Here is a 20745-nt window from a genome sequence, read left to right as displayed (position 1 = left end):
ATATTAAATAAGAATGATATTTTTACAGTTAAGTAGGTTGTGGCATTTCTTCATGCAAATTGTAGTTGAAGATCATTCAGATCATTGATCCCAATATCGCGTTTTTTGACAGGTAACCAGACAAAAAGGTGAAAGTAATCAGTAACCACTAAATAATAACATATGGCCTTAAATATTAACCAATATTTAAAACAAAGGTGATAAAATATTCTTAAATGTCTTGAAATAATTTGAATAATTATAATAGTTAATCAATAAATAATAAAAATAGTTAAAGTACAGGTAAATTAAATAAGTTCAATCAAATGTATAACCTTTTTAATGACATTTTAATTCAAATATCGGCTTGATTGGCTTTGTATTAAGTCTAACAAAATAAACGCTAAAAAATTCAAAATATTTAATTCCCATCTTTGCCTTAACCCGTACGGCTACACTCAATTCGCGAACGTAATCACATTTTCTTTTTTGTGCAGGTTCAATGATTGCATTCGCTCAACACAAATGCGTCCTGTTAATATTACTAATTTATTTTACTGTAACGATGTACAATTGTGTGGAATGAGCAGCAGCTCCATTATATTATACATAAATACGTCGTTCTAATATGCCAAAGGCGAATGAAAAATGTGTCAAATTAAAAAAAAAAAACAACAACAACATTTATTGATTAAGGTTGGCTTTAAAAGCAATTCGGAGCGTTTTAAAGGCTTGGCGGGCCGCTGGTATGCAAATATGAAAGCTGCTCGGCTAATAATTCACCAGCACGAGACTCTCGTCTGTAATCTGTCATAAAAAGTCCAATAGGACCTTCTTCAAATCCGCAATGAGTGCAAAAAGCAGCGTACCGGGACCAGTTCATGACGTTCTCCTCATGGTGTTCGTCTTCGAGGCCGCGAGCGCTTTACGGACGACGTCGCCGCGTGCCGTGCCGTGCACCCGCGACGTCGGCCGACTTATCTGCTCTCGCAGGGTCCAAAGGCCTCGGAAAAGGCGACGCAAACAACCGCAGGCTGCCCGGACGCACCAATCCAAGCCTGCCCTCATGGACTCGCTCGATCGGTGGCCGTTGCGGAGGACCGATTCTGATTGCTGAACTTTTGCGGAATCAATTACTCTAAAGATGATCCCATCATCTAGTCAAGGAACTGGCTCAAAATTTCTTTTGCAATACTAACCAACGAACTGTCCATGTGAGACGCGGGTATTATTTTTCCCCACTTGAGGTCGCTATACTTAACAACCACGCGAGACTTTAAAAGGCGGGGCTTGGCCTCGTGAGTGACGTGGGAGTCAGCGAATAAGAAAGTAAAGTTGACTGTTGATGTGCTCAGGTTAGTCGCAGGCTATTACCCTGCTAACCATTTGTTAGTTTGCGCGTTAAATGTCTGGGTGATAGTTTTGGTCGTCGCCAATTGTGAACAGATGTGCTTATTATGTGTTTCTTTTCTTGGTGTTAGTTTAAAAAAAAAAAAAAACGATTTAAAAACTGCACTAGTGACTGTGTATCCTTGACCACAAGCGGTTGAATTACAATACGTCCTAACTAGCGGTGGTACGCTATATAAAAATCAGCTAACATCGATACCTTGTGTTGGTGATCATAAAGGTGCTGTTGTTGTACATCATTTCCGTTTTTGCAGTTGTCATACAGTTACATTTCATATTTTTTTTAACTGAGAAATACTTTTGCTGTCATTGCTCCTGGCTCGTTGCCATCACAAAAACTTATTTTGACACGGGGTGATGCACGCGTCTGCAGTAATATTAGTCCGCGTGGAAAAATGATCTCTGCGAAGATTTCGCGTCAAACCTATGGCTAATCAAATTATTCTTGTCATCTGATTTATCATTTCGACTCTAGTTGAGTTGTAACAGGAGCGTCTTTCACACGAAGCGTTGGGAATAGTGGCGCATTAGGGGAAGTACGAATAGATGCCTCAGAAACTGTTCATAGTCCGGTTACTTTCTGTGCTTTCGCACCCACAATCAGATGATTGGATATTAACTACTAATTGTTACACAATTTCACAGAGTCTGCAAAACGGGACCTGCGAAGCCATACAAGTCCGTCCCCTTTACGTAGAACACAAAAACGGGATATCCTTGCGACTATTCACGCTTCCACACTGGAACATGTGCCAGGACGGCATCCTTAATCCTTTGCTATCTCGGTCACAGATGTAAAAATATTGGACTCAACACAATGCATCCAGCTTCTAAACCAGCGTTGTGCGTTATGAAGGGGGGTGGGGGGGTGGGGTGGGGTGGGGGGGCTGTCTACCGTGAACTACCATAGATACTATTCATTAATGAAATTACACCCACCTGTTGCTCAGGTTTTTGTTTTTATTCCCAAGCTACCATTAATGAAGCTCATTATTGGTAGTAGCTAGCACACCGCCCTAAATAACACGCTAAAGCAAACTGACGTGACATCAAACGAGCCCTTACAGTTCGTACAAAACGCTATGAGTCATAAGACTCACATTTTAGCATTACCATAAAGTAAATGTTAGGATATACGAGCAAATTGTTACAGCAACGCAGACTCCAGACAGGTTATTAGCAGTAAACTAAGGTCATTTCTGGCCTCTACGCCGCAACTTTTATCACACGCTTTCAACCCTGCTGTGGCTAATTTGTGCATTTTTTTCGAACGGCCACAAGAGGGCCCTCGAATGGAAAAGGTAAGAGTGAGACCGGTGGACTATATGTGCCGAGGAAGTGACTTTTACCGGTCCGTCCCTGTTAGCGCTAGCGTGTTACTACCGTGTCTCAGTGATTTTCTTACCGGTATGTTTTGTTTTTTAACCGGCCCTAGTGTTCGCGTGGTGGTAGCGTCAGCACGGCGGCGCTAGCGTTAAAACTCTGTGTACCGTCTTTGTAAATATCTCGCATTTCAATGTGGGCACTTGCGGCTTTTACACAGCTGCAGCGTATGTATGTGCCAAATGGTATTTCCTTTAGGAATATACTGGGCGAGGCTTATAACCAGGTGCGCTCTGTAGGCCGGGAATTACGGTACATTGGGAGAGAAGCCCCCGCAAAACAAAACAAAAAAAAAAATTTCACCTTCGCTGTAAACTAGTCTCTCGACCGGAATAAATTCAAGGACTGCCAACAATACAGGACATCTCAAATGTACTGTTGGGGGAAAAAAAAAAAAAAAAAAAAAGACCACAAATAAAATAAACTTAGCAGCACCACAGAGATGGTTGCAAATTAATACTGTCCGGCAAATTCCTGAATGCCAAACTGCAAATATGCGATGACTCACTCTTACTGCTCACCCTTTCAACACACTTTTACAGCTCTCAAACTACCAACCAAGGGTGTAAAATTTCGAGTCCACTTGCGTCATTCATACACAGCAGCGTGAAACCAGGAAAATGCTGGCTTTTACATACAATTGCATCATCATGGATTTTATTGCAATTTCATAAAAAAAAAAAACACAAATTCTTCACCTGTTTTGCTCCTCCAGCTTGGCGAGCAGCTCCACGTCATCGGGGCTGAGCTGAGGCGGCGACGACGGCGAAGACAACGACGGCGAGGAAGCGGCGGTCGGCAGGGACGTGGGCGGGCCCGCCTCGCTAGCCATCTGACTGACCGTGTGCGACACCGACTTCTTCACCCATGAGAGAGTAGAACTCAGCCTACCTGGAACTTTGTCTGTCGCCACCTGCCCGCCCAAATACAAATACAAGAAATTCAGGAAAAAAAATAAAAATATTTGCACAATTAAAAACAGACATGCAACAGGTACGGATTAAAAAGGGAAAAAAAAAGCATTCTAGTATTAAAAAAAAAAGAAGTTTAATTTAGAATAGAGTAATAAATAAAGGCAATATTAAAAAATACAAAAAAATGAACAGAATTTTTTATTTTTGGATTATATTATATCTTATTTATATTATATTATTTTACATTATTAACGTATATATTTATACTATATATTATATATATAAAATGAGAACATTTTAAAAATAATGGGACCCTTGTTTAGCTTGAAATAAATTATGTAACTATAAGAAACTTTTTTGTAATAAAAACAATCAAAAAAGGAAAATGCAACCGATAAAAGCCCTTTAAAAAGTTGATAAAAAATAAAAATTGATGTGAAGGTGTATAGATTAAACAATAATTTCACCAATATAACCAATTGAAAAAAACTAAATGTGACGGGTGCAAATTTAAAAAATTAAAGGTTATGTGAAATAGAACGGACAAAGAAAACAAGTAATATACAAGAAATTGAATAAAAGGACAAGAGCTGGATAATAGTAATTGTTTTTTTTAAATAAATAATTCATAATTATTAATATTAAAAATGTACCAATAATTTTAAAAAATGTAAAAAAAATATAAACAAAAATATTTCATGAAGTGCTGTGACAATGCAAGGATAATTAATATCCGATTAGAGCACATTATGACCTATATGCAAGTCGAGTCTCAAGCAGGGTTTCCCAAACTTTGCGTTCTTGGTACCTCAACTATATAAATAGATGGCGGATCACCAGGACATTGGCAAAGGACAAAACAAAGAAAATGTGTTCTCGCTTGTCATCGCAGTGGACGTGAAGTCTTCACGTTAGAAATGCTTACATGGCGTTTATGTCATGCCACGGAGGACGGGAGCCGGACCGGCCCAAAAACTCAAAACATTTCCCACTGACCCAAGCAAAGGTGACAATCCCTCAAATGTTCTACCTGCTATTCCGAGTAACTCCCCGGCTTCCCGTGACGGCATATCCAGCAAGTCCGGTGGCCCCCGGTCCACCGGAACGCCACCGAGTCGTTCCGCTGCTGAACCTTCGACTGCCTGTAGCCGAGCACATTTGGTCATATGCTCGATCGCGGTTGAAAGGTCAAAGTGCTGCGGCAAAGATTGCGCCGTCTCGTTAAAGGAACCCAACCGCCGTGCACACCTGGACTTCCGGGGAAAACAAGCACCACGACGGGGGGGCTCTCGAACTTTATGGGTCAAGGGATTGGCTGATAGGGCGCAGATTTTCCCAGGGACCACTTCAAAAGTCAAACGCCAATTTAATATTTCTACCCTCAATGCCTGAGCAATTCAAAGTAAAAAGAGTCATATTTTGAGAGGGGGGGAAAAAAAGTTATCACGTCACAAAAATACGGTCATTTTTTTAATTGAGGATTGAACCCCCGGAAAATCTTTGAATAGGCGACTTTGCGAATCCAAAACGGCAAATATGCGGTTATTCGCTGTCAGTCTAAATGCCGCAGGAATTGACAAGTTGCTTTTTGAAGTAAAAAGGATGAAATGTCATTAATCAAGGAGACATGTTATGGAAGTAAATATGTGCCAGCAGGATTTGAAATTGAAATGTAAAGTGATCACATTTTCAATAGTTGTATTTCAGTGTAAACTTTCAATGTTAACAATTCAACTTGCTAGAATTCGCTGTCTAAAATTCACCGTCTGTGCCACCAGGCAGGGTTACTTCAGGTCAGAAGCGAACAGCCAGCCAATCGCAGTTACGCTTACTCAGTCACGTGACGTCGCGTACTAAGAAAGCGTAACTGGATTGGCTGTTCGCTTCTGACCTGAAGTAACCTTGCCTGGTGGCACAGTCGGTGAATTTTAGACAGCGAATTGTAGCAAGTTGAATTGTTAACATTGAAGGTTTACACTGAAATACAACTATTGAAAATGTGATCACTTTACATTTCAATTTCAAATCCTGCTGGCACATATTTACGTCCATATATGTTTTTGTCATGATAATAAAGTTGTACTTTTCAAGTAAAAAAAGTCGACACCTTTACAAGACCACACCGTTATTATCAAAACAGGACTAAAAATCACCAAAGGTCTTTTTTATGGAAAATGTTATCAATCTAATGATACAGCTTTCATTGTAAAAAAATAATAATAATTCACGTAGGATGAAAGATTTATGTTAAAAGATGATGCGCTGTGGCGACCCTTAACGGGACAAGCCGAAAGGAAAAGACGACGAAGATGGAAGAGTCATGTGATAATATCTCACAATCATATCGGAGCATTTAATATGACCAAAGCTAAGGTAAGTTTTAACCGGATTTGTTTTATTGTCGCGTTGGTCCAAATATGTCAAAATGTACTTGCTTAAATAATGAACCCTTAGGGTGCTCAATGTGTCGATCGCCGAGGCGGTTTCGGTCGATCGCATGACGCCGTGCCCCCCCCCCCCCAAAAAAAAGACGTCAGCCTATCATCCATCTCGTCGTTTGATTCAGGTGCCGCTGATACACGCACATAAAGGCGCCTTGTGGACCGTTTCTCTAGTAAGTCTTTGGTTCAGCCATCCCGGGTTCTGAAGCCAGGTGGCGGCAGAGGTCGCAGCCTCCATCTGCGAGGCTTCCCCATAATTCCAAGCCGAGCGGCTCAGCTTTTGTGTGCCAGGGAGCTCAAAAACAAAAAAGAAAAAGACGGCGAGGAGGGTGCAGAGGTGGCGGGGATCTCGGGGACGTGGCGTGCATGGCTAATGGTGCCAGTCGCGGAAAAGAAAACGCTCATTCAAACGTCCCTTGCAGGCCGGAGGACATTTGGAACCGTCGCTTGTTCCTCGTCATGCCCTCCGCGCATATTAACGAGACAAAATGCAGACACACATGAGGCTACTCTGCTATTATTTGCCTTTATTCTTGCTATTAAGGCTGCAAAATAGATTTTTAAAAGATAGATTCGTTGAAAAAAATAAAAGTAGGCAATTGACGCCTCCCAAAAGTCGCTTATTTTGTGTCGCCGTGACCAATGTTTTTTAAAACACAGAAGCACACGGCCGAGCTGCCGCTCAGCATACTTCGACCTCCGGGTTTACCTGACACCGCCCCCCTACGCTCTTAAAGGGGTACACTCATTATTACAAACAACACAAACCCGCAACTTTATATCCGCGGGCATGACTGACCACACTCGTACATTTTGTAAATGCGAGTGACTGCAGTGAATATTAATGTAGCCGAAGATGGGAAGGTGGGGGCGGGGGTGGGGGGGCACACAAGCCTTTGAAGTTGCACTTTGCAAAAAAATAAAACTTTCAAGCATTTGCGAATGGCACAATCCATCCATCCATCCATCCATCCATTGTCTTCGCCGCTTCGCATATCCTCACGAGGGTCGCGGGGAGTGCTGGAGCCGATCCCAGCTGTCAACGGGCAGGAGGCGGGGTTACACCCTAAACTGGTTGCCAGCCAATCGCAACACACCTAGGGGTAATTTAGAGTGTCCAATGAATGTTGCACGTTTTTGAGATGCGGGAAGAGACTGGAGTGCTCGGATAAAAACCCACGCAGGCACGGGGAGAACACGCAAAATCCACACAGGCGGGTCCGGGATTGAAACTGGGACCTCGGAACTGTGAGGCCAACACTTTCCCGGCGGATCCACCGGACTGGCACAAAATTTACATTATTGACTTTCTTTGGTCCTCTTTTTGGAATTTACGACTTCAAGTCTTTGGTTTGTCGTGAAACAAACTTCCTGTTTATTGATTTTTTTTTTTGCACTATTGTAGTATGCAGCTCATATTTTGGTATGCTTTTTTTTTTTTTTTTTTTAAAAGATATAAATCAGCGACAGCGGCTCTCGTAGAATGAACTCAAGTAGCCATTTTCAAGCGGTTCTCCTCCGTCCCCAAGCGCTTGAAACTGAGCTGGCAGACCGGAGTCAACACCCCGACGCTGAGCGCCGCGCCACGTGCGCACTTTTATTTCCTCTGCCGCTGCCTCGTCATCACGGCGCTCAACCGTAATGGGGAAATATCCCCCGAGAAGAAGTTGCGGCGGTCTCATGGAACCTGCTCTGGCAGTCGCGCGTGTTGCCACTTGCACGCTCGCCGGCGAGATCGCTTCACCTCACCCGCTCGGGTTATGCTGAGTCAATGCTGGTTCCGCTTCACAATCTGTAAACAATATTTTTTGCTTGCTTTGTTTTGCTCTGGAGTCATTCATTTACTTTTTAGATCGTGTGGTCAGCTCTACCTTTCGAATGGACGGATGGACAGGCGGAGGGACGGACGGACGATAGATCGATCGATCGATAGATAGATAGATCGGTGGAAGGACGGATGGATGGACAGACTAGATAGAGAGAGATAGATAGAGATAGAGATAGAGAGAGATAGAGATATAGAGAGATAGAGAGAGATAGAGAGATATAGAGAGATAGAGAGATAGATAGAGAGATAGATAGATAGATCGATAGATAGATAGATCGATAGATAGATAGATAGATAGATAGATAGATAGATAGATAGATAGATAGATAGATAGATCGGTGGAAGGACGGATGGATGGACAGACTAGATAGAGAGAGAGAGAGAGAGAGAGAGAGAGAGAGAGAGAGAGAGAGATAGATAGATAGATAGATAGATAGATAGATAGATTAGATAGATAGATAGATAGATAGATAGATCGATCGGTGGAAGGACGGATGGATGGACAGACTAGATAGAGAGAGAGAGAGAGAGAGAGAGAGAGAGAGAGAGAGAGAGATAGATAGATAGATAGATAGATAGATAGATAGATAGATAGATACTGTAAGCAAACATAAAATAATGATTAAATCAAAAAAATAAATCTATCAATGTAAATATCAATGTAAACGTTGTCTTCATTTATTAGCATGTAAAGAATTCAAGTTTTTACAACCTTTTTCTTTTTTACTTTGCTTATGCTGAACTTAAGCTTCTTTTGTTTGCCTTTTCGCCACGCTTGCTCGTATTTTTTTCATGATTTCATGCTTCAAGTCACCAGACATCATCTGCTTCCTCTCGGCATTTATTTTCTGCTATTTAAAAAAACAAAACCAAAAAAAACCAAACAAACAACAACCAATTTGGCGAATTACCCGCACAAAACGGTGGAAAGTGGCAGCCCAGAACACAAACTGTGCTTTTAATGGAACCAACGTGAACCGATGCCGGACTTTTTATTCATCCATCCATCCAATCATTTTCTAAGCCGCTTATCCTCACGAGGGTCGCGGGAGCGTTGAAGCCGATCCCGGCTGTCATTAGCTGAAACGGTTGCCAGCCAATCGCGGGGCACGTGGAGACAGACAACAGTCACGCTCACAATCCAGACATCTGATATGACCGAATGAAAAATTTTAATGTGCAAGTTTTATAAATAGTATTATGAATGAAATATATCTAGCGCTATATCTATAAATAAAAGCTATTCTCCTTTGAAAATGTACACAATATGATCGTTCGTTATTTCAGCGCATATCTTTACCCCAAAAAATTTCAAATACAAATTCAACGACTAAATTGAATTCAGACTTGCGTCATGGCGTGCAAGCGCGTTTTTATAGCGTTTACATCGTATCGATTCCAAAACGTTTTAACTTCTTGTTTTTCTAAATGATTCAAACGCATGAATTTGAAAACAATAATTAACATCATCAGTAAATACAGTAATACAGACATTTTTACAAGTAATTGGTTCTGAACTCTCGCCAACTGGGGTTGGTCGTTGGCCTTGGGTTGACAACTTAACGTAGCAGCTATGGAAAAGTTTGTTTTCGTTGCTTTCAGTTGTTTGACGTGCTTTTGTCGTTTCGCGTGAACGTCCAATCCCTTGAAACCTTTTGATCCATAATCAATAATATCCTGACCCCACGTGCACAAAGCTTAACAAGGTCGATCGATTTTGCGAATGAAGTCGCTTAACAGAGCGGCAACTTCCTTCCTTCCTTCCAACGGTACCGACGATTTCTCCTTCCATCGGAACTTATTTTTGACATCTCAATTTCGGGGAGGGGAGGGGGTGGGGGGGGGCGTCTTTCCTCTTGAGCGCCGCCATCGTGTGGACTTGCAAATGGCCCCGTGAACCGCCTCGTTTCCAACAAGCGTTTTCATTGGTCCGGAGGAACACATTCGACCAATCAACTGACACGTACCTGATCTTCCGCCTCGCTTTCAATAATCGCACCGGAAAATGAACGACGGTTGGAATACAGCATACAGCAAATATGAATAATTTTTTTTTTTTTTTTACTCAATACAATATTCCGCCTATAGACTGTTTTCGACCACGTGACTACATTCGGGGCAGCCGGCCATGTTGGATGGCTTCACTCTACAGACGCGCCGTTCGCTCTATGCTTTTGCACGTAGACCAGAGTTACACAAACGTTCGTACGAGGCATGATGGATAAAAAGAGTTTGGAAAGTTATCGGGGCTCGCTGGATGTTGTTTCAAGAGACCGTTACGACAAGAAGTCCGCTTTGATCGACAATATCGACCCATATGGCTCGGAGAAACCCGAATGGAGCACACAACTGTGGGCGTCGGTAACCTATCCAGACATCGTCAACTACCTCCTCTTCTCGACAAGCGCTTGTACCGTGGACCGACTAAAGAATTACAAAAGGTCTGGAGGCCTACAAGCAATTCATCAATGGCTGGTTTGCTCATGCGGTGGTATCCATTCCAAGCGACCCGTCTCCCCACACTGCTAAGGTTAGTTCACCAGACAATGCAGTTTAAATATGTACCGCGTCAATATAGTCAGCGTTTTGTTAAATTATGTTGATTATACCAACGAAAGAGGTGTCGATTATTATTTTCGTTTTCGTTACCGAGAGGGGCAGAGAGAGGTTCGACCGGGACGAGTCCCAAGTGTAGCCCTTGTAGTTCTCCAACTTCCACGGCTAAATCTTTACTCAACTCACGAAACAGCTAGCGGTGCGGTAACTCGTTTTTGCAAACTTATTATAATAAAACCGAAAATACCAATTTTGGAGACATGCATTGGATTCACACACGAGGATTGTGCTTGGCTGCTTCATCGGATCTGCTAATACGAGACAGGCACAGTTGTCGCCATTTGGTTGCTAACCGCTCAGTTTTCTCGCACCGGTTCTTGATCACAGCCGGCAGTCGAACAAAAGACGCTTTACAACGCCCACTTTCATTTGAGCAACCAATAATATAGCAGTGCACCGCCATTCATATGGCTTTCAGAAATTATTCCTGCTTCGTTAGGCGCGTTTACGCGAATTCACCAAACCAAGATGGCGCCCGCATTCTAAATCGGAAGGGTCTGTAAACGGGAAAATGACGTGTCTGACAATCTCACCTAGGGGCAATTTAGAGTCTCCGATGAACACGTGTTTTTTGGGATGTGGGCAGCGACTCCCCAAACACGAGTCAGTCGCGTTTCTGGCGAGATCCCTGGCTCGAGTCAGTTCACCAGACCATTGCCTATGTTCTGTTAACTGGTCTGTCTGCTAGCTCTAGTCGGTGTACCGGATCATCGGAGTATACAGCGTTTCTCGTGGGTCCACATATGTGAGTCGGTGACCCAAATTATCAGAGTCTGATGTTTCTGGGGAGTCTGCTAACTTGCGTTAGAGGACAAGTTAGTAGTCAGCACTGGAAACTCTGAAGATTTTCATATCGTGAACTTGGATGATTTTGGTTCAGTGGCTCAAGTCAGTGAACAAAGTCAACCAAGCCTGCAGTTCTTCTTGTAAAACTGCCTGCCCGGTTAAGTACCCGAAGCAAATCATGAGAGTCTGCTGTGTTTCCAGTGCACCCACAGACTCGCCCTTGCGTTCAACCGGAGGACTCACGGCAGACACCGGATTTATGATTCCACACATATTTTGATTCAAACTGTTTGTCGACAACTGATTCGGGAATCGTCCAACTCGATTTCACACTCAGTTGTGACTCACCGATCACATTATCGATCATTGTCATCGTCCTCAACCCCCCCCCCCCCCATCTCATCTGTTGAGCAGACAAGCGAGCCACTTGGAAACAACAAGACTCATCAGCTCCTTTTATGGCTGCTTAGTGTTGAGCTGTTGAAAGGGGATCGCCATAACCGAGCATGCACGGCATTAGCAACTTGCTAATAATCTTGACATGAATTTAATACCCCTGCACACAAGTTAGCGATTTATGGGGCGCAGTTTTATTTTCGGGTCATAAAAACTCTAAAAAAAAATCATTCAAGAGACTAAAGCTAACGATGCGCCAAGTTGACGAACAACTAACTCGGGAAACATTCTTATTGCTCATTCCTAATTAATCATTAATAAGCGTAGTTTGACGAAGTTTCAGCAATTAGACAGACCCGAGAAGGAGAAGAAGGGGGGGGGATAGAACATCCATTTACCTTGAAGCGATATTACCACGCCGCGCCAAACTTCCTCGCTTGGCTTGCTTCCCGTGCATTAAGTTACGGTCCGCCGCATTCTCGCGGAGAATTAATCCAAGAAAAAAAGTTATATTTCCCCCCCCCGCACCCCGAGCCTTTTCCACCGGGACGCGTTAGCAGGGCTTACGCCGACGGTCGGGTGTCTCCTCCTTACGTGGGCCGGCTGCCATTGCGGCCGTCTAATACGTGGACTGCAACGTCTCTGGCAGGGAAGCGGGCGGCCTCCACAATGCAGGCGGTGTTTACATGCCACTGCGCATGCGCCACTTACTCGTCTTCACCTTGACGATAGCGACACTGTCTGTCCGGAGTGCAAAATTGCACCTTAAAAAAAAAACACTCATGTACAGTAGTTACAGTACATGTAGTCGCCTTTAAATTTTAATGTGAAAAATTATGGGCACTAAGCTAAACCAGCACTTGAACGCATCACCGATTACACCAGATACATTGAACGTGTAGTCATTAGGTGCAATAAAAAATATCATAATCATAATAACACATACGCACGGTACATACATATTATAGATTTGTTTTGTCATATTTATATATTGGTACTCAAATGTCCTTATGTATGAAAAAATAGATAAACTAAATGAAAGAAAAAACAAAAAAGTAAATGTAAAAGTAAATCCTGGGAATTACAAAAAAAAATCTTAAATATAAAGGTTGACAAAAAAATATCTGTTTACGTTTATTGATTCATTTATTTGTGACACTTTTGGTGCCTATGAAAAGTGTATTTAATGAAAGAAAAATTGTCTCGAGATACAAGCAAAACCTCTGCCATACGAGTAAATTTCATACCCAGATTAAAAGTCACCCGGCATAAGAAATTGCCGATGGAAGTCATTATGAATCATATTTTAAACGGGCAATCCTACAGTAATGTGATTTTTTTCCCCTCTCATTTCTTCTTGTCTTACTTTAATTTTGATATTCCAGAGGCCCATAATATCACATCATAATATGCCACCGGTGCTTGTGTTGAAATATGAATATTTACTTTCATTTTTCCACAACCAATAAAGATTATTTTAAGAAAGTTGTACAAATGTTTGGGATTTTTGTGTACTTTTTACTTTATTTTATTTTTTACAATTTTTAAGAACTTTTGGCCTTTTACCCACCTTGTACTGTACAATCTTACCCAAATTGTGTCATAATTCCCACAGATTTGTCTGTTCATTTGATTTCGGAATAAATGTTTTAGGTGCGGGATATTTTATGTACAAGTATAGATTTTAAACAAGATACAGCTCTAACTAAATTCATAAAAACATATCATTTTACACAATTTTTCAGAACTTAGCTGTTCACGAAGTTTCAAAAGGCACCAAAAAGTTATGGTTAAAATGTTGTGTGTATCGTCACGCTTTTGTGTGGCTCTTATCTGATCAGAACTTGAATCCCAAGAATGTCTTACCTGATGTTGAGCTGGCATTTAGGAGAAAAATTAATTTTTTGGGGGCAAAAAAATCACTGGAACACTTGTGTCAGATGACTGGCGGCTCCTTGAGATAAGGCATCTTTGTCTTCATTGCATAAAAATAGGAGGGGGGAAAAAGATGAAGAAATATTCCAGAATTATGGTGTTTGAATCCCTGAGCGTAGCCCCCCCCCCCAAAAAAAAAATAAAAATAAAAAAAATGAGAGGTGAAGGTTGACAGCAGGGCGTGAGGTGAAGCCTCCCTGGCTGCAAGGGTGAAAATGTGACTCACGCGGCGGTTTTGCGTTCACATACCACGCAAGCAGACGTGAAAGCCACTTTTCTGGTTTCGGGCCGGCAAGGCTGACGCACGTCTATTGTTGTCGGCAGGCCGGGCACTCCTGTACGTGCACAAGCAGAAGAAAAAAAAAGAGGAAGGCGTAGAAAAAGTCCACGGCCAGAAAAGGCCTCACATCCTGTATAACTGGAACGACGTCGGACATCTTTTTGAAGCATTGCGATGACTTTTCGGGAGTAAAAATGGACAGAAGTTAAATATAACCTGCATACAGTAACCTACAAATATGCCAGTATAAACCTGACTGTAATCTACAATCGTGGCGAAAAATATTGGAACATAGGAATATTGGGATCCCCATGTGATGAGCTACCACTGTAGAAAAAGACATGTACTTGTTTTCTATGACTGTCTGACACAAAAAAGGCAATTTGTGTGTGTATCTATATACTGTATATATATATATATATATATGGACAATTTAGAGTGTGCGTGCATATACTGTATATGTGTGTGTGTGCGTGTATATATATATATTTACTGTGTATATATATGTGTGTGTATATATATATAAAGGCAATTTAGAGTCTCCAATTATTGTGTGTGCATGCATATACTGTATCTCTCTCTCTCTCTCTCTCTCTCTCTCTCTCTCTCCTCTCTCTCTCTCTCTCTCTCTATATATATATATATATATATATATATATATATATATATATATATAAAGGCAATTTAGAGTCTCCAATTATTGTGTGTGTGCATGTATGTATATATATATATATATATATATATATATATATATATATATATACACACACACACAGTAGAAGAAGACATACACACACAATTATTGGAGACTCTCAATTGGGTTTAGGTGTATTGTGTGTGTATTTCCCCCCCCCCCCCAATTTTTAGTAATGTGGATGAAAAAAAACTCATTCATGAATTGTCAATTATCAAGTGGTGAGAAAAGAGAAAAAAAAAACAAGCACTTTCTTCGTGGTTGTGGTCGGATACCAAAACTTCTTTCGTAGTACCACCCCTAATCGGTAGAGGGCAGATAGTCGGATTTACTCCTCCGCTGCGGCTCGGCCTATTTACGACGCATGCGCATTGGCCAACTTCCTTTTCTCCCGTGCAGCGGAGTCAATTCCCAGTCTTTGGCTCCGGGCTCCTTCGTAAGGAGGCCAGAAAGACTGCAAAATGGTTTGTAATCCTGCCAATATGCGTCTACGTGTGTACGTAAAACATGCATCTTGATCTTGGCGGTCATTATTGTGTCGAAACACGCAGCCGTGCGTATGATGAACGTAGATTGTGTCCCAAGTGCTCGTTAGCCGGCTCTGCTTCAACGTGGCCTAATGGCCGTGCGGACACACGCACCACTTCCTGTGCCATAGAAAATGGTTTCACTGTCATTATTGCCACCGTTTCTTTTTGAAAACCTCACGCAGTCGTTGAGGGTCAACCCTCGACGTGTCATTGCAACTGTGAGCTTGGTTAGCATGTTGCTAAGTCCATTCGCTCACTTCGAATGGAGCTGCGTGCTAGCTAGCTAAAAGTTGACAGCCTGTCAAGTACACACTAAACAAAGTGACGGATTTTGCTATGCAATTAAATATATTTATGGTCTGTTCTCTCCTGTAGGGTTTCGTTAAAGTGGTGAAGAATAAGGCCTACTTCAAGAGGTATCAGGTCAAGTTTCGTAGGAGGAGAGGTACTTTTTCCCCCCACAATCACTTATTTGACAATCACTGCACGTTGAATTGAATAATCACACACTTTTGCTCCGTTCTAGAGGGGAAAACTGACTATTTTGCCCGTAAGCGCCTTGTCGTCCAAGATAAGAACAAGTACAACACACCCAAGTACCGCATGATCGTCCGTTTCACCAACCGGGACATCATCTGCCAGGTGGGTCGCGTGGCTGCATCATTTGTCACGGCGATGACGACGGTCTCCACAAAGTCACGCTGCGCCGTGTCGTTGCAGATCGCCTACGCCAAAATCGAAGGGGACATGATCGTATGCGCGGCATACTCGCACGAGCTGCCCAAGTACGGAATCGCCGTGGGTCTGACCAACTACGCGGCAGCCTACTGCACCGGGCTGCTGTTGGCTCGCAGGGTACGTATCGCCGCCGTTCTCATCCAGCTTGGACGTGCGAGGTTGCCGGCCACGACGGCGACAGTTGAATGTCGTACACGTGCTGCGAGGTTCAAGTGTTTAGCTGTCCCCCTCCAAAAAAATAACAAAACAAAAATCCAGTTGTAAGCTGCGTTAAATTTAAACGCGTCGTTCCAACGTACTACACGTGGGCAAACAACGTTGTTACTAAAAAGCATTTTCAGCTTTTCTGCTGAGGCACATGGCCTGCGTAAACAAGCGTGGAAATGAGAAAATGTGCCAGTTTTGTGATTTTGGTTAATGTAGTCTTTTAAATCAATTGTATTATTTCAAACAAGGGTGCAAATCTCAGCAGTTTTCAAATAGTTTTGTTTTAGAAATGTTGAATAGCTGAGCTGCTGTCTAGTTATTGTATTTTTAAATTTCATTAATATTTTCCATGTTTTGTGCAGTATGCTTCCACTGCGGAAATTGTTTGTTTCGTCCCATGGTATAGTTTCAGTATTGGTATTGAAGTCGTAATTTGGATGTCATCACAATACAGATGAATACGATTTGTATCAGACTGCTCAACTTATTTATTTTTTGTACAACTATCGAGTTTTTTTTTTTTTTAAAGCAGTTGAGACGAAATACATTAATTGTATATATTCTTGTTTTTCGGTTTGTTTTAACCTTGGGTCATCTCCATGAGGAAATTATATATATCAATTAGAAGCAAGGGGAAAAGTTGAGCACTGTTAAATGTAAAAATACTCAAACGAGCTTAATTAACGTTCCGTGCATGGCGAAACATTTTTTTTTTCTAGAAATGATCCACTATATTATGACATTGGGGAGGTTCAAGAAACTCCACAGGGAGCCCAAAAAGTTATATGGAAAGATTTCATCCCCCCACCCCATACTTGTAAAATTAGTGCAACGTAGAGCGACAAAAAAAGATTCAATATATATCTTCAGTTTTTCCCGTATGCCTTTTATGTACATCACTCAAAGATCAGTTAATGCCATTTGAGCCGCTACTGCAACTAGATTTTAATGTGATGTACACTAAGGATGGTGTGATATAATTGAGGTATGTTTTTTTTTGGGGGGGGGGGGGGGCATAAAAAGTTATATTTTGCTGGTCAAAAAATATTTGTAGTATATTAACTACTTTTAAATGTAAACCGCTTCTTATTCCCGATTGACTGTATAATGCGCCAATACAGGGGTCTAGAAATGTAAACAAAAACACAACTTGTGTCATAGTTGGGTTAAGCGTGGATGGGTTGGCCGTGCCTACGAGTGTTTTTGTCACGTGTTCAACTGAGGAAAAAGGGCAGCAAATGATAAGCAATCAGTTGTCCCACTGCCTGGCTCATTTTGGCCGTGCGTCACCATCCAAACACGGAATATAAGATATCCTCCTGGTCCTGCAGCTCCTGAACAAGTTTGGCCTGGACAAGGTGTACGAGGGCCAGTTGGAGGTGACCGGCGAGGAGTTCAACGTCGAGAGCATCGACGGGAAGCCCGGTGCCTTCACGTGCTACCTGGACGCCGGCCTGGCCCGCACGACCACCGGCAACAAGGTGTTCGGGGCCCTGAAGGGCGCCGTGGACGGAGGCCTCAGCATCCCCCACAGGTCAGCTGATCCCCCGTCGTCAATACAATCAAGACCCTACTTGACAACGGACAGCGAATTCACTTGGTTGCTCCATCAATGATGGGAAAACTCACCTTCTCGCTGTTTTTGTACTCGGGGCCAAATCGGTGCCTCAGGAAACAAAACACAAAACTCACGCCACCATGAGCTTACGGCTTGTTTCTGGGCGTCTATGGAGAAGTGAGGAGAGGAGCTCCATTCCCAATCCTTGTACAATGGACGTGAATGGTTTGCTGCCCACCTGTGGCATTGAAACGGGTCAATTGCGGGCAGGTTTTTGGTATACGAGACAGGGTTTGATCCTCATCACAAAACACTTGTCGGCTTCATCCTCTACTTTCTTCTGTCCTTTTTTTTTTTTTTTTTTTTTTTTGGAAACGTTTTCCCCCTAGGTGTTTATTTGGCTTTTTCAGTTTTTTTTGGTCTTCCAATCTACATTTTTTTTCGTTGTCGTCTATGATTTGTCTTCTGTTGGCAACTTTGTGCAAATCAGTCACTGTCATTTGTCAGGCACCTGCGCGCCATCGCATTCGCAAATCTGCACAGCTGTGCATGAAAAACCACAAGCGTGAAATTTGTGAAGAGTAGAAATACATAGATATTGAAAGACTTCGCTTATTTTGGGTAGTCTTGACCAATGTTCCCTCTAAGCTGCGCACGTGAAAATTGATCCAGCGGAGTGAACCACAATTTGGCAGCTTTTATTTTTTTAACACTCGAGCACAGGGTCTTTAACAACGAGCTGCTGCTCAGCCTATTTCTACTTCCTAGTTTACCTGACACCGCCCCCCCTCTGCTCTTAAAGGGCTACACTCATAATTACAAACGGAACACACACCCGTAACTTTATATCTGCGGGCACGACTGACCACACCTGTACATTTTTCAAATTTTGAGTGACTGGCGCTCCATTTTCAGCTGACTTTGTCGCCAATTCACATTTTTGACCTGTTCATCCTTTCTTAGCCATCTGCTGTTTGAGTCTTTTGTGGTTTTTCTGTATCTTGTGGTGTTTGATTGAGGTGCGGCGATTGAGATGGAGTAAGATGCTTGAATTAGGATTTTAACTGAATTGTCAGACAAAAAGTCGTAACAGGAGGTCGATTGCTTGTCAGCGAGAGAGAAGCCGGCCATTTTATCGTGCAACAGTTAAATTGATTCAGCAAAGGACCCGTGGGAATATTTAGACATCGGGAATGATAACATAATCCTTGAGGGACTGGCTAATCAATGACATTTTCTGTTGCTCGGATTAATGGCGTCACGCTTGTTTGACACCGGAACAGATGGCGACTTGTAGAGCTGACCTTAGCGGGGGCAATTGATTGTTTTTGCTAAATTAATTGGCGACGACCCAGCCAAAGCTTCATTCACACCTGTCAGAAAGTCTTCCGCAAAGCTAACGTGAGAGGTCTGCGTCCAGGTTTGTCACTTTTGGGATCGGCGAAAGTGACTTAGACGGTCTTGTGATCCAGCAATTTATGACTTCCACTTGATTCAACCTCACAAATTCTGATGGATTATTTTAGGTAAATCGGGGGGGGCAGAAACCTTTGTAGAATGTCTTATCTGTGGAAAAGCAAAACAAAGTTTCAGCTCGGTTCAGTGGTGGCCAATCACTTTTCAACAACCCGGAAGTCTCCCGGCGCATCCTTCGGGGATTTTCACTACCTGCGGCAGGGTGCATCATCCCGAAAACTCATACACAAATGAATAATTGTGGGTATTATTTTGCTGCTTAAATGACAACAATATTGCGTATTTCGGGAAACTTTTGAGATTTATTTTGTCCGCCATCCTCAGCACCAAGCGCTTTCCGGGTTACGACGCGGAGAGCAAAGAGTTCAATGCCGAGGTCCACCGCAAGCACATCCTGGGCATCAACGTGTCCGAGTACATGAGCTTGCTGATGGAGGACGACGAGGAGGCCTACAAGAAGCAGTTCTCGCGCTTCATCAAGAACGGCGTCGCCCCCGATTCGGTGCGTTCTCCTTGGGACCGCTCGAGAACTTTTCTACTTCTTTAGAATAATCTCTTGAATGTTAAAATGGAGGAAAATAATGCCCTCAATTTGTCTTTCAGATTGAAGAGATGTACAAAAAAGCTCACGCCGCCATTCGTGAGAACCCGGTCCATGAAAAGAAGCCTCCCAGAGAGGTCAAGAAGAAGAGGTGAGCAACATTTTTTTTTTTATTATTTAGTCCACATGTACATGGGGAAAGTCACTCAAGATCTGGACAAAATACACTTTGCAAGAAAGTTACTGTGTCGTCCCTCTTCCCAACATTAGCTTTGTGTCTTAATTCAGTCAAGGAAATGAAAATGAAATGAAAACGATGACCTAACGCCAACATTTACCTTACCTTGGATTTGTCTTGAGGTTCAGGATCTCCCACCATCTCCTTTTTTTTTTTTTTTTTTTTTTTTTAATTGTCTCCTCCTCGCAAAGGTGGAACCGTGCCAAGCTGTCTCTGGCCCAGAGGAAAGACCGCGTCGCCCAGAAGAAAGCCAGCTTCCTTCGGGCTCAGGAGAAGGAGGAAGCAGAGTGAGGCCTCCCTCTGCGTTGCTCCCATGGCGCAATTTTGTTCTAATAAATCTATGGAAAATGTTCACACCTGCTCTCCAGTTTTTAATCTTACTTACTATTTCATCCACTTGAATAATAGTTTGATCCAGTTTGGTGTTAAACTGCGTGCAGTGATTCTAAATCCTGGGAAAATTGTGTGGAACTTTACAGAAGGTAGTGACAGTAGAGGCTCGGTTCTTGACCACGATCCGTTCTAGAAGGCGGTTCGTAAAACCAATCAACCGGCGCGTGAGTTGTTTCCAGTTTTTTTTTTTTTTTGGGGGGGGGGGGGGTTCGTCCGAATTGACAATAACAAAACGCGTCGTGGGTGGGTCGGCCGGTGAGCTTCTGCGTGTTCTGTTACTTGTGGGTTTTTTGGGCAGAGTGGATTTTACAACAAAGCTCATCGTGGGTCTGCTGGTCTGGTCGCGCGTGTTCTATTATTTCCGTTCTATTTATTTTGTTGGGGCTGTTTGAGTCCAATTTT

General features: G+C 42.6%; 2 protein-coding genes across 6 annotated transcripts in view; one reads left to right on the top strand and one right to left on the bottom strand.

The window, feature by feature from the left end:
* evi5b (ecotropic viral integration site 5b) overlaps window positions 1-12433 on the bottom strand; it is a 35530-nt gene extending 23097 nt beyond the window's left edge. For 4 of the 5 annotated variants that reach the window (XM_061826219.1, XM_061826222.1, XM_061826223.1 and 1 more), the window contains exons 1-2: window positions 12152-12432; window positions 3471-3685 (exon numbers count right to left, since the gene is read on the bottom strand). In XM_061826219.1, coding sequence (XP_061682203.1) covers window positions 3471-3604 — 134 coding nt within the window. In that variant the 5' untranslated portion in view covers window positions 3605-3685; window positions 12152-12432. Of the gene's footprint in view, window positions 1-3470; window positions 3686-12151 lie in introns of all 5 variants that reach the window. The other variant, XM_061826221.1, reaches the window with a different exon arrangement.
* Window positions 12434-14989: 2556 nt separating this feature from the next.
* LOC133503905 (large ribosomal subunit protein uL18A) lies at window positions 14990-20304 on the top strand. The gene is made up of 8 exons (XM_061825894.1): window positions 14990-15126; window positions 15568-15637; window positions 15719-15834; window positions 15913-16047; window positions 17469-17671; window positions 19496-19673; window positions 19775-19863; window positions 20142-20304. The coding sequence occupies exons 1-8, from the start codon at window positions 15124-15126 to the stop codon at window positions 20239-20241; spliced, it is 894 nt and encodes a 297-aa protein (XP_061681878.1). The 5' UTR covers window positions 14990-15123; the 3' UTR covers window positions 20242-20304.
* Window positions 20305-20745: the final 441 nt, after the last annotated feature.

The sequence above is a fragment of the Syngnathoides biaculeatus genome, chromosome 7 (genome assembly GCF_019802595.1).
Source record: "Syngnathoides biaculeatus isolate LvHL_M chromosome 7, ASM1980259v1, whole genome shotgun sequence".
NCBI classification, from domain to species: domain Eukaryota; kingdom Metazoa; phylum Chordata; class Actinopteri; order Syngnathiformes; family Syngnathidae; genus Syngnathoides; species Syngnathoides biaculeatus.
Note: the sequence above shows the minus strand (reverse complement) of the source record. Positions and strands in the feature narration are given on the sequence as shown.